The sequence below is a fragment of the Mustelus asterias genome, chromosome 28 (assembly GCF_964213995.1).
Source record: "Mustelus asterias chromosome 28, sMusAst1.hap1.1, whole genome shotgun sequence".
Taxonomy (NCBI): domain Eukaryota; kingdom Metazoa; phylum Chordata; class Chondrichthyes; order Carcharhiniformes; family Triakidae; genus Mustelus; species Mustelus asterias.
In genome coordinates this window covers 29,018,865-29,032,909 of record NC_135828.1, presented here as the reverse complement: position 1 = coordinate 29,032,909, position 14,045 = coordinate 29,018,865, and the positions used below count along the sequence as shown (strand labels likewise).

Below are 14,045 nucleotides of genomic sequence, written 5' to 3'. Positions count from 1 at the left end.
GTACCTAAGAGATGCTGCCATTGTGTATGTAAACCTCCAGCAGAGAACACACTTCACTATAATGCGTTCTATCCTTGAATGAAATTATTTGATCTGCAAGGTCGGATTACTTCCCTGAAAAGGACACCAAAATATTTTGTTGCCTTGGAAACCAAACTCAATGTTTGCTTTGAATTTATCCAATCAGAGATGACCACAAAAAGTAAAAACAGTGAAAGTAGCTGCTGCTTTTATCACAGATAAAGCAGTGTGGCGAATTGTGCCCGGCACCAGCTAGACAGAGAAAGGATGAGGTAAATCTGGAGGGAGTGACTGGATGGTACAATAAGGGAGTGATTAGTTGGTACTAAGCAGAGGTTTTCAAAGTCTGTGGATTGTAGAAAGAAGATTCTGGGCTTTTTAAATCGAGATTTCAGGTACAAAAAAGTTATAGGCTGGAATCTTACCACCCTGCCCGCCATGGGAATCAGGGCGGGTGAGCGGAGGAACATGGAAAGGTCCATTGACCTGGGGTGGGATTTTATGGTTTTGAGATGAGCGAGGCTATAAAATGCCACCCATAATAAACTTGTGTAAAAATCCAGTTTGGCCTCAACTGCAGTATTGTGTCCAATTCTGGACTCTGCATTTTTGGTCAGTAAGAACAAAGAACAGTACAGCACAGGAAACAGGCCCTTCGGCCCTCCAAGGAAGGGAAGACTTTAGAGAGTATGCAGAAAAGATCTACAAGAATGGTTCCGGGAATGAGGAACTTCAGTTAGGTGGAAAGTTCACTAATATATTTTGAGGGAACGAACTGTGCTGTCTTCAGCTGAAGATCGACCTGTGACTTCAGAGGGTGGGAAAGTGGAGCTGGGGATTATATCAGATCAGCCATTATCTCATTGAATGGAAGAGCAGACTAGATGAACTGAATGGCCTACTTCTACTCCAACGTCTTTTGGCCTTACTGTGGTTGACTCTTAATGGCAACTCACCATCACCTTCTCAAGGACAATGAGGCATGGACAATAAACGCTAACCTTGCCCACATCCATGGATTAATAAAAAGATATGCATAGGTATAGGGAGTTAAGTTACAGAGCTTCTTGCCACTTTATTTTCCTCTCCCTGCAGTGAGTGGGCCGCGATGTAGTGGGTGTCAGAAGAATGCCATAAGCTTCGTGTTCACTTCCTCTTGGTTGAAAGATGTGATATGTCCTCCAGATGCTGGACCCAAGTTTGACTTTAACACTATAATTAAGAGGAAGGATAATTGAATTTTGTTAAGGTTGAGGAGTTATTAAATCTACTTGTGGAACCGAGCTAGAATCTATCAGCTGGAAGAGAGATGTTGGTGTTGAGGAATTTAAAAAAGCCTTTATTTCAGGTACCCAGTGCAAGTTACAGCACCTGTAACATGTGGAGTGAAACTCGCTGCTCTTCACACACTGATCTGTCTCCATCACAAGCTTGGAGCTCCACATCCACATTGTATCAGTCTGCCTGTCACACAACACCAGACTTTCAATGGTCTCTCTGAGCCAATCGGGCATGTCCACTTTGGGAGAGTTCAGTGTCATTGGGCCCATGAGGAACTGGATTTAAACCCAAGTGTCCGAAGTGAAAGGTCGGTTGTAACCAATTCGACCCCGAGCAAACTGCACAGCGACCTGCGCTCAGTCTGATCCAATTCCTCTTGATATAAGCAGCGGTTTGACATCATGGGATGATTTGAAATGATAGGAAGATTGGAAAGTCTGGGAATGTTTGGAATAACGTGTATGTTTAGACTAATGGTCAAGTTAATAATGATAGGAATAGAAGAGCAAGAGGCATCTAGCCCTGGAGCCTATCCACCATTCAATCCAATCATTGCTGATCTGTGATCTTAATCCACATAGCCACTTTGTACCCCATGTCTCTGAATACCCTTTGGATAAATTTGATCTTGCATCAATTGCCATTTGCGGGAGTGGAGTTCCAAACTTCTACATGTAGAAGGGTTTGCGAGCTTCACTCCTGCACCCACTTAGCCCGAATCTCCCCAGTCTCTCGGAGTTGCTTCTCTTTATCTAGCCCATCAGTTCTCCTTAATACCATTTACACTTCAATCAAATCACCACTTAACGCACTAAATTCCAGCAATCTTAGAAACCCTACAGCACAGAAAGAGGCCATTCGGCCCATCGAGTCTGCACCGACCACAATCCCACCCAGGCCCTACCCCCATATCCCTAGATATTTACCCACTAATCCCTCTAACCTACGCATCCCAGGACACTAAGGGCAATTTTTTAGCATGGCCAATCAACCTAACCCGCACATCTTTGGACTGTGGGAGGAAACCGGAGCACCCAGAGGAAACCCACGCAGACACGAGGAGAATGTGCAAACTCCACACAGACAGTGACCCAAGCCAGGAATCGAACCCAGGTCCCTGGAGCTGTGAAGCAACAGTGCTAACCACTGTGCTACCGTGCCGCCCAATACACCCCTAGTTTGTGTAATCCCCTCGTAATTTAATCCTTGGAGTCCAGGTATTATTTTGGTAAATTGATGAGAGGCAGTGCTGTAGTGGTAATGTCGCTAGTAATCCAGAGACCCAGGGTAATGCTCTGGGGACCCGGGTTCAAATCCCATCGCGGCAGATGGTGAAATTTAAATTCAATAAATAAATCTGGAGTTAAAAGTCGAATGATGACCGTGAAACCATTGTTGATTGATGGCACGGTGGCAACAACAGTTAGCACTGCTGCCTCACAGCGCCAGGGACTCGAGTTCAATTCCCAGCTTGGGTCATATCAGTGTGGAGTCTGCACGTTCTCCCCGTGTCTGCGTGGGTTTCCTCCGGGTGCTCCGGTTTCCTCCCACAATCCAGAAGATGTGCCGTATGGTGCATTGGCCATGCCAAATTCTCCCTCAGTGTACCCGAACAGGTGCCGGAGTGTGTCGACTAGGGGATTTTTGCCTAAATTTTGTCCGTCCATTAATCTATCAACATCTCTGTAATCTTCTGCTTCTATCGACACTGTAATGACCATGGGGGGTTTTGCACACACAGAGGCAGAGATGATGGGTGAGGTATTAAATGACTACTTTGAATCTGTCTTTACCAAGAAAGAAGATGTTGCCAGAATCATAGTGAAAGAGGAGGTAGTTATGCGAGACAGCCTAAAAATTGATGATGAGGAGGTTTCAGAAGAGGTGGCTGCACTTAAAGTTGATAAGCCACCTTGGCTGGATCAAATGTACCCAGGGATTCTGAGGAAAGTAATTGTGGAAGTTGTGGAGGTGCTGACTTATAATCTCCCAATCCTCCAGCAGTGGGTTAGCACTGCTGCCTCACAGCGCCAGGGACCTGGGTTCGATTCCCGGCTTGGGTCACTGTCTGTGTAGAGTCTGCACATTCTCCCCGTGTCTGCGTGGGTTTCCTCCGGGTGCTCCGGTTTCCTCCCACAGCCCAAAAGACGTGTGGGTTAGGTGCATTGACCATGCTAAATTGTCCCTCAATGTACCCGAACAGGCGCCAGTCTGTGGCGACTAGGGGATTGTCACAGTAACTTCATTGCCGTGTTAATGTAAACCTACTTGTGACAATAATAAACAAACTTAAAACTCCTCAGAAAATGGTGCTGGTGGATTGGAGAATTGTAAATATTCACAGAAAAAGAATGAAAATGGCAACTATAGAAGATAGTAGTTTTACCTTGCTGGTGGGAAATGTTTTAAAAGTGATAATCCAGCACTAAATGAAGTAATTTGAAAAATGTGGATTCATTAAGGGTTGTTAAGGACAAATTGTGTTTGATCAAGTGCACGCACTGGGCTTGTCAATGAAGTTGAAGCCCGTGGATTAAAATGGGTCAGTGGCAGCATGGATACAAAACTGGCTGCGTGGCAGGAAATAGAGAGAAGGAGTGATTGGTTGTTTAACAGACTGGAGGAAGCCACAGAGTGGAGATTGCCCCTGGAGCTGGGATGAGATCCATTGCACGTCCAGAGTTTGGAGCGGTATTCTTCATTCCCAGTTTTTACTGATGTTCCATTTTAAGGAATACAAGACCAGTCCGGACCCATATTCGCCATTTTACCTTCGATTCCCCCCCCGGGAAATGACCGGGGATTTAAAAATTTGCATATTATATAAAACCTGCAAGTCTTGTGAAATATGTGCTTCAACTCTCCCAAAAATGCTGAATTGGTGGGAGAACTGTTCCAGATCCTGACTGTTTTGTCAGTTCAGCTTCTCACCGGAATCTCCGCACTCTGTGCACTGCCGAGGTCACAGTCATCGCCCAGTGGGGTGGGGCCTATTCACACCGGAGTCTGTCAGCTCTGGAATTCAGCGCATGCGCAGTGGTCCCGATATGTCAGTCTCCCTGTTTACTGGCCAGCTCGATCCCCCCCCCCACCACCCCCCACAGCAGACCACCTCCACCCCTAGCCCACCCCAATCGATGGCCTCCCTCCAGCTCAGACCGATCGCCACGCAGGGTGGCAGCGGGACCCCCTCCACCGATCGCCCCCTAGGCACGGCCCATAATAGGCCCCACCCCCTTGACACTGCCCAATGCCCAGTGGGCAGTGCCATGGTGCCCCCTGGGCGTGGGATGTGCCATGGTGCCCCCTGGGCATGGGCACGTTGCCCCTTGGGCAGTGCCAGGGCGCACAGGCTGGCACATCCAGCCTGTGCGCCCTCCCGCCCGACCCCCTGGGGGGGCCCCGATTGCCCCCCCCTTCATTCCAGCGGGGTCTCTCACTAGTTCCCCAAACATGGGGAGCTCCTCTAAACCCCGTCGGAATGAAGTACTCCTGGCGGGATGAGAGATTCAATCGGGCCCAGCAAGCTCTCGGTAATCGCATGCAAAACATAGTTAAACTAGATTTTAAAAAGATTCAAATCACTTACCTATCTTCCCTCCAGTTTCCAAAGTGGTCTGGACTCCGACGGTTCTCCAGCTTTGGGAGATGTGCATGCATTCCCGACGCATGCGCAAATCCCAGAAAAAGGGATCTCTCTGCTCATCCACACTACCAAGTATCTTACCATTAGCCCAGTACTCTGTAATCCTGTTACTCCTTCCAAAGTGAATCACCTCACACTTTTCCGCATTAAACTCCATTTGCCATCTCTCAGCCCAGCTCTGCAGCTTATCTATGTCCCTCTGTAACCTGCAACAACCTTCCAAACTGTCCACAACTCCACCGACTTTAGTGTCATCCGCAAGTTTACTAACCCAGCCTTCTACGCCCTCACCCATTTATAAAAATGACCAACAGCAGTGGCCCAAAGCAGATCTTTGCGGTACACCACTAGTAACTGAACTCCAGGATGAACATTTCCCATCAACCACCACCCTCTATCTTCTTACAGCTAGCCAATTCCTGATCCAAACCGCTAAACCACCCTCAATCCCATGCGTCCGTATTTTCTGCAATAGCTTACCGTGGGAAACCTTATCAAACGCTTTACTGAAATCCATATGCACCACATCAATTGCTTTACCCTCATCCACCTCTTTGGTCACCTTCTCAAAGAACTCAATAAGGTTTGTGAGGCACGACCTACCCTTCACAAAACCGTGTTGACTATCACTAATCAAATTATTCCTTTCTAGGTGATTATGAATCCTATCTCTTATAATCCTTTCCAAAACTTTGCCCACAACAGAAGTAAGGCTCACTGGTCTATAATTAGCAGGGTTGTCTCTACTCCCCTTCTTGAACAAGGGGACAACATTTGCTATCCTCCAGTCTTCTGGCACTATTCCTGTAGACAATGATGACATAAAGGTCAAAGCCAAAGGCTCTGCAATCTCTTCCCTAGCCTCCCAGAGAATCCTGGGATAAATCCCATCTGGCCCAGGGGACTTATCTATTTTCACACTTTCCAGAATTGCTAACACCTCCTCCTTATTAACCTCAATCCCGTCTAGTCCAATAGGCTGTATCTCAGTATTCTCCTCAACATCATTGTCTTTTTCCTGCGTGAATACTGACAAAAAATATTCATTTAGCGCCTCTCCTATCTCTTCAGACTCCATGCACAACTTCCCACTACTGTCCTTGACTGGCCCTAATCTTACCCTAGTCATTCTTTTATTCCTGACATACCAAAGAAAGCTTTAGGGTTTTCCTTGATCCTACCTGCCAAAGACTTCTCATGTCCCCTCCTGGCTCTTCTTAGCTCTCTCTTCAGGTCCTTCCGGGCTAACTTGTAACTCTCAAGCACCCTAACTGAGCCTTCACGTCTCATCTTTACATAAGTCTCCTTCTTCCTCTTCACAAGAGATTCAACTTCTTCAGTAAACCACGGTTCTCTCGCTCGACCACTCCCTCCCTGCCTGACAGGTACATACTTATCAAGGACACGCAGTAGCTGTTCCTTGAACAAGCTCCACATTTCAATTGTGCCCATCCCCTGCAGATTTCTTCCCCATCCTATGCATCCTAAATCTCGCCTAATCGCATCATAATTTCCTTTCCCCCAGCTATAACTCTTGCCCTTCGGTATATACCTATCCCTTTCCATCGCTAAGGTAAACGTAACCAAATTGTGGTCACTATCACCAAAGTGCTCACCGACCTCCAAATCTAACACCTGGTCTGGTTCATTACCCAGTACCAAATCCAATGTGGCCTCGCCTTTTGTTGGCCAATCTACATACTGTGTCAGGAAACCCTCCTGCACACATTGGACAAAAACTGGCCCATCTAAAGTACTCGAACTATAGTTTTTCCAGTCAATATTTGTAAAGTTAAAGTCCCCCATAACAACTACCCTGTTACTTTCGCTCCTATCCAGAATCATCTTTGCAATCTTTTCCTCTACATCTCTGGAACTTTTTGGAGGCCTATAGAAAACTCCAAACAGGGTGACCTCTCCTTTCCTGTTTCTAACCTCAGCCCATACTACCTCAGTAGACGAGTCCTCATCAAACGTCCTTTCTGCCACCGTAATACTGTCCTTGACTAACAATGCCACACCTCCCCCTCTTTTACCACCTTCCCTGCTCTTACTGAAACATCTAAACCCCGGAACCTGCAACAACCATTCCTGTCCCTGCTCTATCCATGTCTCCGAAATGGCCACAACATCAAAGTCCCAGGTACCAACCCATGCTGCAAGTTCACCCACCTTATTCCGAATGCTCCTGGCATTGAAGTATACACACTTCAAACCACCTTCCTGCCTGCCGGTACACTCCTGCGACGCTGAAACCTTATCCATGACCTCACTACTTTCAACCTCCTGTACACTGGATCTACAATTCAGGTTCCCATCCTCCTGCTGAATTAGTTTAAACCCTCCCGAAGAGCATTAGCAAATTTCCCCCCCAGGATATTGGTACCCCTCTGGTTCAGGTGTAGACCATCCCGTTTGTAGAGGTCCCACCTCCCCCAGAATGAGCCCCAATTGTCCAGGTATCTGAATCCCTCCCTCCTGCACCATCCCTGTAGCCACGTGTTCAACTGCTCTCTCTCCCTATTCCTCTCCTCACTATCACGTGGCACGGGTAACAAATCAGAGATAACAACTCTGTATGTTCTAGCCCTAAGCTTCCACCCTAACTCCCTGAATTTCTGCCTTACATCCCCATCCCTTTTCCTACCTATGTCTTGGGTGCCGATGTGAACCACGACTCGGGGCTGGTCCCCCTCCCCCTTAAGGATCCCGGAAACACGATCCGAGACATCACAGACCCTGGCACCTGGGAGACAACACACCAGCCGCGAGTCCCTCTCGTTCCCACAGAATCTCCTATCTATCCCCCTAACTATGGAGTCCCCAATGACTAATGCTCTACTCCTCTCCCCCCTTCCCTTCTGAGCAACAGGGACAGACTCTGTGCCAGAGACCTGTACCCCATGGCTTACCCCTGGTAAGTCATCCCCCCAACAATATTCAAAATGGAATACTTGTTCTACAGAGGAACAGGGGATCCAGGGGATCGCTGCTCTGACTGCTTCTTACCCCTTCTCGCCGTCACCCACGTATCATTTCTCGGAGTAGCTACCTCCCTGTAGCTTCTATCTGTAGCTGCCTCTGCCTCCCGAATGATCCTGAGTTCATCCAGTTCCAGCTCCAGATCCCTAACACGGTCTTCAAGGAGCTGGAATTGTTGGCACTCAAGTTGGCACTCAAGTTGGCACTCAGGTTGGTAGGGTCGTTAAGAAGGTGTACGGAGTGTTAGCTTTTATTGGTAGAGGGATTGAGTTTCGGAGCCAGGAGGTCATGTTGCAGCTGTACAAAACTCTGGTGCGGCCGCACTTGGAGTATTGCGTACGGTTCTGGTCGCCGCATTATAGGAAGGATGTGGAAGCATTGGAAAGGGTGTAGAGGAGATTTACTAGGAAGTTGCCTGTTATGGTGGGAAGGTCTTGTGAGGAAAGGCTGAGGGACTTGAGATTGTTTTCGTTTGAGAGAAGAAGGTTAAGAGGTGACTTAATAGAGGCATAGAAGATGATCAGAGGATTAGATAGGGTGGACAGTGAGAGCCTTTTTCCTCGGATGGTGATAGCTAGCACAAGGGGACATAGTTTTAAATTGAGGGGTGAGAGATATAGGACAGATGTCAGAGGTAGGTTCTTCACTCAGAGAGTAGTAAGGGCATGGAATGCCCTGCCTGCAGCAGTAGTGGACTTGTCAACATTAGGGGCATTTAAATGGTTATTGGATAAACATATGGATCACGTTGGAATAGTGTAGGTTCGATGGGCTTTAGATTGGTTTCACTCGTCGGCGCAACATTGAGGGCCGAAGGGCCTGTACTGCGCTGTAATGTTCTATGTTCTTTGTTCTAAAGGCTGACAATGCGCATCTCCCAGCCCGAGCCGCCAGAAAAGTTGCGGGTCGCGATGGGAGAATCGCGGCCATGGTGTGAGGGTTGTGACGATGTCAGTAGGGTGGTGGAATGGGTGGGCCTGGGGCAGATGAACCGTAATATCGAGAAGTGTGAAGTGTCCAAGCTCTGGAGCAAACTGTCAAGACACTTATTGTCCTAAACTAACACAAGTTTTGGATCCCAAAAAACAGCAGCAACTCCATTCCCCCCTCTGCCCCCGATTTCCCACTCAGGCTAAAGTACATTCTGTTCACACCCTTCTCGCTTGGTAATGATGGGAAAGCTTGAGGTCTTTGGAAAGTGAAAGATGGAAAACTTTGGTTTCTCGATGCACGAATAATAAGAATAGGGAACTGCCGCAGCAAACAGATTCTGAAAGTGTTGTGGGGTTTCCATAGGATTTTACCCAATTCAAACGATGTCTATTTACAGTGCCATTCATATCATATTAAATTATGCTTTGCTTTAGTTCCATTTATAGACTGAAGTTATAGCCTTTCCAGAATGTTTTTATTGAGAATTGATGAGGCGACATCAGCCACCTCAATTTCATTGTTCTCCTCACTTTCCCTAACCTATCTCCCTCTCAGTTTGCAACACTGCATTCTCTCATATCTAATACTGTCATCAAACATGCTATCAGTGTTGGCACGGCTGTTGTTTGGTGAACCGAGTTCTGCCAAAGGCTAAATGCCAACACTGCGACACTTTCTCCGAAGTGGTTGGACCATGACCCAGCACTGAACGTCAAGCCAAAGCTTCCTCCTTTGTGCAATACTTGTACACAGGCTGGGACTAACAGCCTTTTCTGTGAATTCTAATTAAAAATGTCTCCCAGCCCTGGCTGCTGGAACACAGACTGGGTGTAAATCACTTGGCCTGCTTTAGTTTGCCCAAAATTTGATTGAATATTTTGAGGAAGTAATAGGAGGATTGATGAGGGTGGTCTACATGGATTTTAGCAGGGCTTTTGACCATCTCCTGCATAGCAGGCTGGCTCAAAATTTAATGCCCATGGAATCCAGGGGAATGTAGCAAGCTGGATACAAACTTGGCTCAGCAGCAGGATGCAACAAGGAATGGTTGACTGGTGTTCTTGCTACTGGAAAGCTATTTACACTGGAGTGCTGCAGCACCAGTGCTAGGTAAAGGGACACAAACAGAAAATGCTGGAAAATCTCAGCAGGTCTGACAGCATCTGTGGAGAGAGAATAGATGTGGAGATGCCGGCATTGGACTGGGGTGAACACAGTAAGAGTTTTAACAACACCAGGTTAAAGTCCAACAGGTTTATTTGGTAACAAATACCATTAGCTTTCGGAGCGCTGCTCCTTCGTCAGATGGAGTGGAAATCTGCTCTCAAACAGGGCACAGAGTCACAAAATCAAGTTACAGAATGCTGATTAGAATGTGAATCCCTACAGCCAACCAGGTCTTAAAGATACAGACAATGTGAGTGGAGGGAGCATTAAGCACAGGTTAAAGAAATGTGTATTGTCTCCAGACAGGACAGCCAGCAAGTGCAGGAGGCAAGCTGTGGGGGTTACTGATAATGTGACATAAATCCAACATCCCGGTTTAGGGCGTCCTCATGTGCGGAACTTGGCTATCAGAGGGAGAATAGAGCCAACGTTACAAGTCTAGATGACCCTTTGTCAGACTCAGGGTGGCACAGTGGTTAGCACTGCTGCCTCACAGCACGGGGGACCCGGCTTCAATTCCGGCCTTGGGGGACTGTCTGCGCAGTCTGCACATTCTTCCCATGTCTGCGTGGGTCTCTTCCGGGTGCTCCGATTTCCTCCCACAGTCTAAAGTTGTACGGGTTTGGTGGATTGGCCATGTTAAATTCTCCCTCCGTGTCAGAGGGATTATCTGGGTAAGTAAATGGCGTTATGGGGACAGGGCTCGGGTGGGATTGTTATCAGTACAGGGTCGATGGGCCGAATGACTCCTTCTGCATTCTCTGATTAGAGGGGGGCTGAGGAAATATCTTTACACCCAAAGGGTTGTGTGGGGGTCTGGAACGCACTGCCTGAAAGGACAGCAGAAGCAGGTACCCTCAAACTCATTGAAAAGGTGTCTGGATTCGCACCCCAAGTGCTATGAGCTGAGGGTTACAGATCAAATGCTTCAAGTGGGATTACGCTGGGGGGGGCTTGTCTCTCGACCAGCCTGGACACAACGGGCTGAGTGGCCTCTTGCTATGATTCTATTAAAATTAGCAGAAAATAAAAACACTTAACATTTACACAGCACATTTCAAGAGCTCAGGACAGTGTTTCCCAGCTAGTGAAATACATATTCCTCCAAAAAGAATCAGCCTTTAGTTCCAGCCAGGTTGGTGAGCACCTGTTAGTGACAGATAGATATAACTGAAGTTTCAGTGGGAAGACCGAACCCACGTCAGGTATGTCTCAGTGCTTGTTGTACGCTTATATCCATTTGTAAGGCTCATTCAAACATTTCCACCTCTTCAGGCTCCAGCAAAGACTCGGGTTGCGATACAATGGAATCAGAACCAAAGGCTGAACCTCAAGCCAAAGCGAGGAGCAGCGTCACAAAATCCCCAGTGGAATCATCTTCCCAATCCTCCAGACACCATCAAGAAACCATAGTGAAAGTCCTACCAGACAGGATCAAGTGTGGAGTAGGTATTATCCATCACACAGCTGCCATGTTTGTGCTCTCATGAAATGTCAAATAAAGAGAGTGATATTAATTAGATGCTGTTGATGGTGTAGAGCAGCTCCCAGTCTGATTGAGTTGACCAGTCTCGATGATGTATCGGGTAAGTGTGTGCGAGAAGGTGACAAGGACTGGCGTCTGGAGGGAGCCCTGTCTTAATGGGAGCCAAAAATGTAAGGACTGAGAAAAAACCAATAGAGGTGAGAGTGTGGGTCAGGAGCAACTCTCGTGATAGGGGAGGGGAAGGAGGTGCTGAGGGGAACCCAGTGATGGTGTTTAGTGGGGGGTAGGTGTGGAATGAGGGGAAACCCAGTTTTGGTGGTCTAGGGGCAGCCCCTCAGTCCGGCCTCTGGCACCATTCGTTAGACTTGCTCACTTCAATGGGCCTTGTGTCACCACAGCTTCTGAGTCCCACGTCCATCGTTTGAGAGCTCAGGACTGCGATTGTTATTTACCCACAAGTTTTCAAAGCCTTTCTCAGCATCCCCAGGCCGATCCTCAGATCCGGCCTGTTACTTGGTTGGGTCTATCCGCTACACTTGACTCTCTTTACTCCCAGCTCTCTGCACTGACTCATGGGTCTAACTCCCAGATCCACTCCCATGGTCTTTTTCCTGTGCCTGTTGTACCCGATATGTTTCTCCCCATGAGCCAGGAACCAGGCTCAGCCCCCCGTGGAAGTGGGTCACATGCTTGTTGAACACTCTGGACTTTTACCAGCTTTGAGAATGAGAAATTGCATCAGTTAAACAAAGTTTGTGAGAGTCACACACAGTTGCTGAAACACAGACTCAGCGCTGGGAAAATGGGATTAGAACAGATAGGTGTTTGGTGGCCAGCAGACATGATGGGCTGAAGGGCCTCTTTCCACACTGTGTAACTCTATGGGCGGCATTTGATGGCCTTGCTTGTCCCGAAACTGTAAAATCCCGCCGAGGTCAATAGACCTTTCCATGCTCCACGCCTCAGCCGCTCCGATTTCCATGTCAGGCGGACCGGTAAAATCCCAGATCAGAGGAACAGGATGAGGCTGTTAGTCTATTGAGCGTGCTCTGCTATTGCATCATATCCTTGGATATCCTTTCCTTCGGTAAAATCTGATTTGTTTTATTCATTCATGGGACGCGGGCATCGCTGGCTGGGCCAGCATTTATTGCCCATCCCTGGTTGCCCTTCAACTGAGCATCTCACTCGGCCATTTCAGAGGGCAATTGAGATCAACCACATTGCTGTGGATCTGGAGTCACATGGAGGCCAGACCAGGTAAGGGCGGCAGATTTCCTTCCCAAAAGGACATTCGTGACCCAGATGGGTTTTTACGACAATCGACAATGGTTTCATGGTCATCAGTAGACTTTCAATTCCAACTTTTTTATTGAATTCAAATTTCACTATCTGCTGTGGTGGGATTCGAACCCAGGTCCCCAGAGCCTCAGACTGGGTTTTTGGATTACTAGCCCAATGACAATACCACTACGCCCCCGAAATTGAAAGTTTCAATCAAGAATCCACAGCTTTTCAAGGAGCAAGTTCCAGATTGCACATTTTGTGCTTCCTGACTTCACTCTTGAATGTCCGAATATAAAGCCCAATGTTTCTGAATCCCCCTCCAGAGGAACTCATTTCCTTGGATCAACCCCTCTGATCGCCGTAGTAACCATTTCAATTAAATCACTTTTCCACCATCGACATCTGCAGGGATTATAAACCAATAAAACCAACCTGTCCCCAGGATAGAGAGAGAGAGAAGCTGAGATCAGTAGAGACCGACAAAAAGGATTATGGACAAACTGAGAGAGAAATACCCACAGCGTAATGGGAAAAGTGTGCAACTAATGTGGGGAAGAAGAGAGCGAGAAAGAGAGGGAGAAAGAGGCAAAGAAAACATTATCGAAAACTATCTTCTTATCCCAAAGGAACATGAGAATAAGTTCTGAAATATAGGCTGTGCCACTGGACACAATTGTCCCGTGTATCTTCTGAAGAAGATATCTTCTGGAATAGATTCTGTGACACCTGGTCAGATTATCCTATTTCCAATAATAAGCAATGAGGCAAATTTACACATTGTGGAGCCCCTCACTCAACATAATTTCTCCCCCGTTCTGGATCTCACGCTCCACACGCTCTCCCCCACACCCACCCACCCCCTCGCACTCTCCCCCCAACTGCATCCTCCTCCCTTCCGCACTCTCCCCCCACCCCACTCTGCACACGCCCCCCATCCCCTCCCCACCCCTTACCATTCTCTCCCCCTCCACACCCTCACCCTCCACCCCCTCTGCACCCCCCTCCTCCGCAACCCCCCGCTCCGCAACCTCGTCCTCCACACGCCCACCCCAACCCCCTTCCCCCTCAGCACCCCCGCCCCCCTCCACATCCCCTTCCCACTCAACTTCCTCCCCCTGCTCCTCCCCCTCCCCTCAGCACCCTCTCCTCACCATCTGCACCTCCCTCCCCCTCTGCACACCTTCCCCTCCCCCTCCGCACACCTTCCCCTCCCTACCGCCTCCGCACACACCTCCCCCAACC

At 48.1% G+C, this 14,045-nt stretch overlaps 1 protein-coding gene across 1 annotated transcript in view; it reads left to right on the top strand.

Moving 5' to 3' along the window:
- LOC144480149 (phosphoinositide 3-kinase adapter protein 1-like) overlaps nucleotides 1-14,045 on the top strand; it is a 188,628-nt gene that overhangs the window by 172,736 nt on the left and 1,847 nt on the right. Inside the window, exon 3 of the mRNA XM_078199293.1 lies at nucleotides 11,306-11,479. Coding sequence (XP_078055419.1) covers nucleotides 11,306-11,479 — 174 coding nt within the window. The remainder of the gene's footprint in view (nucleotides 1-11,305; nucleotides 11,480-14,045) is intronic.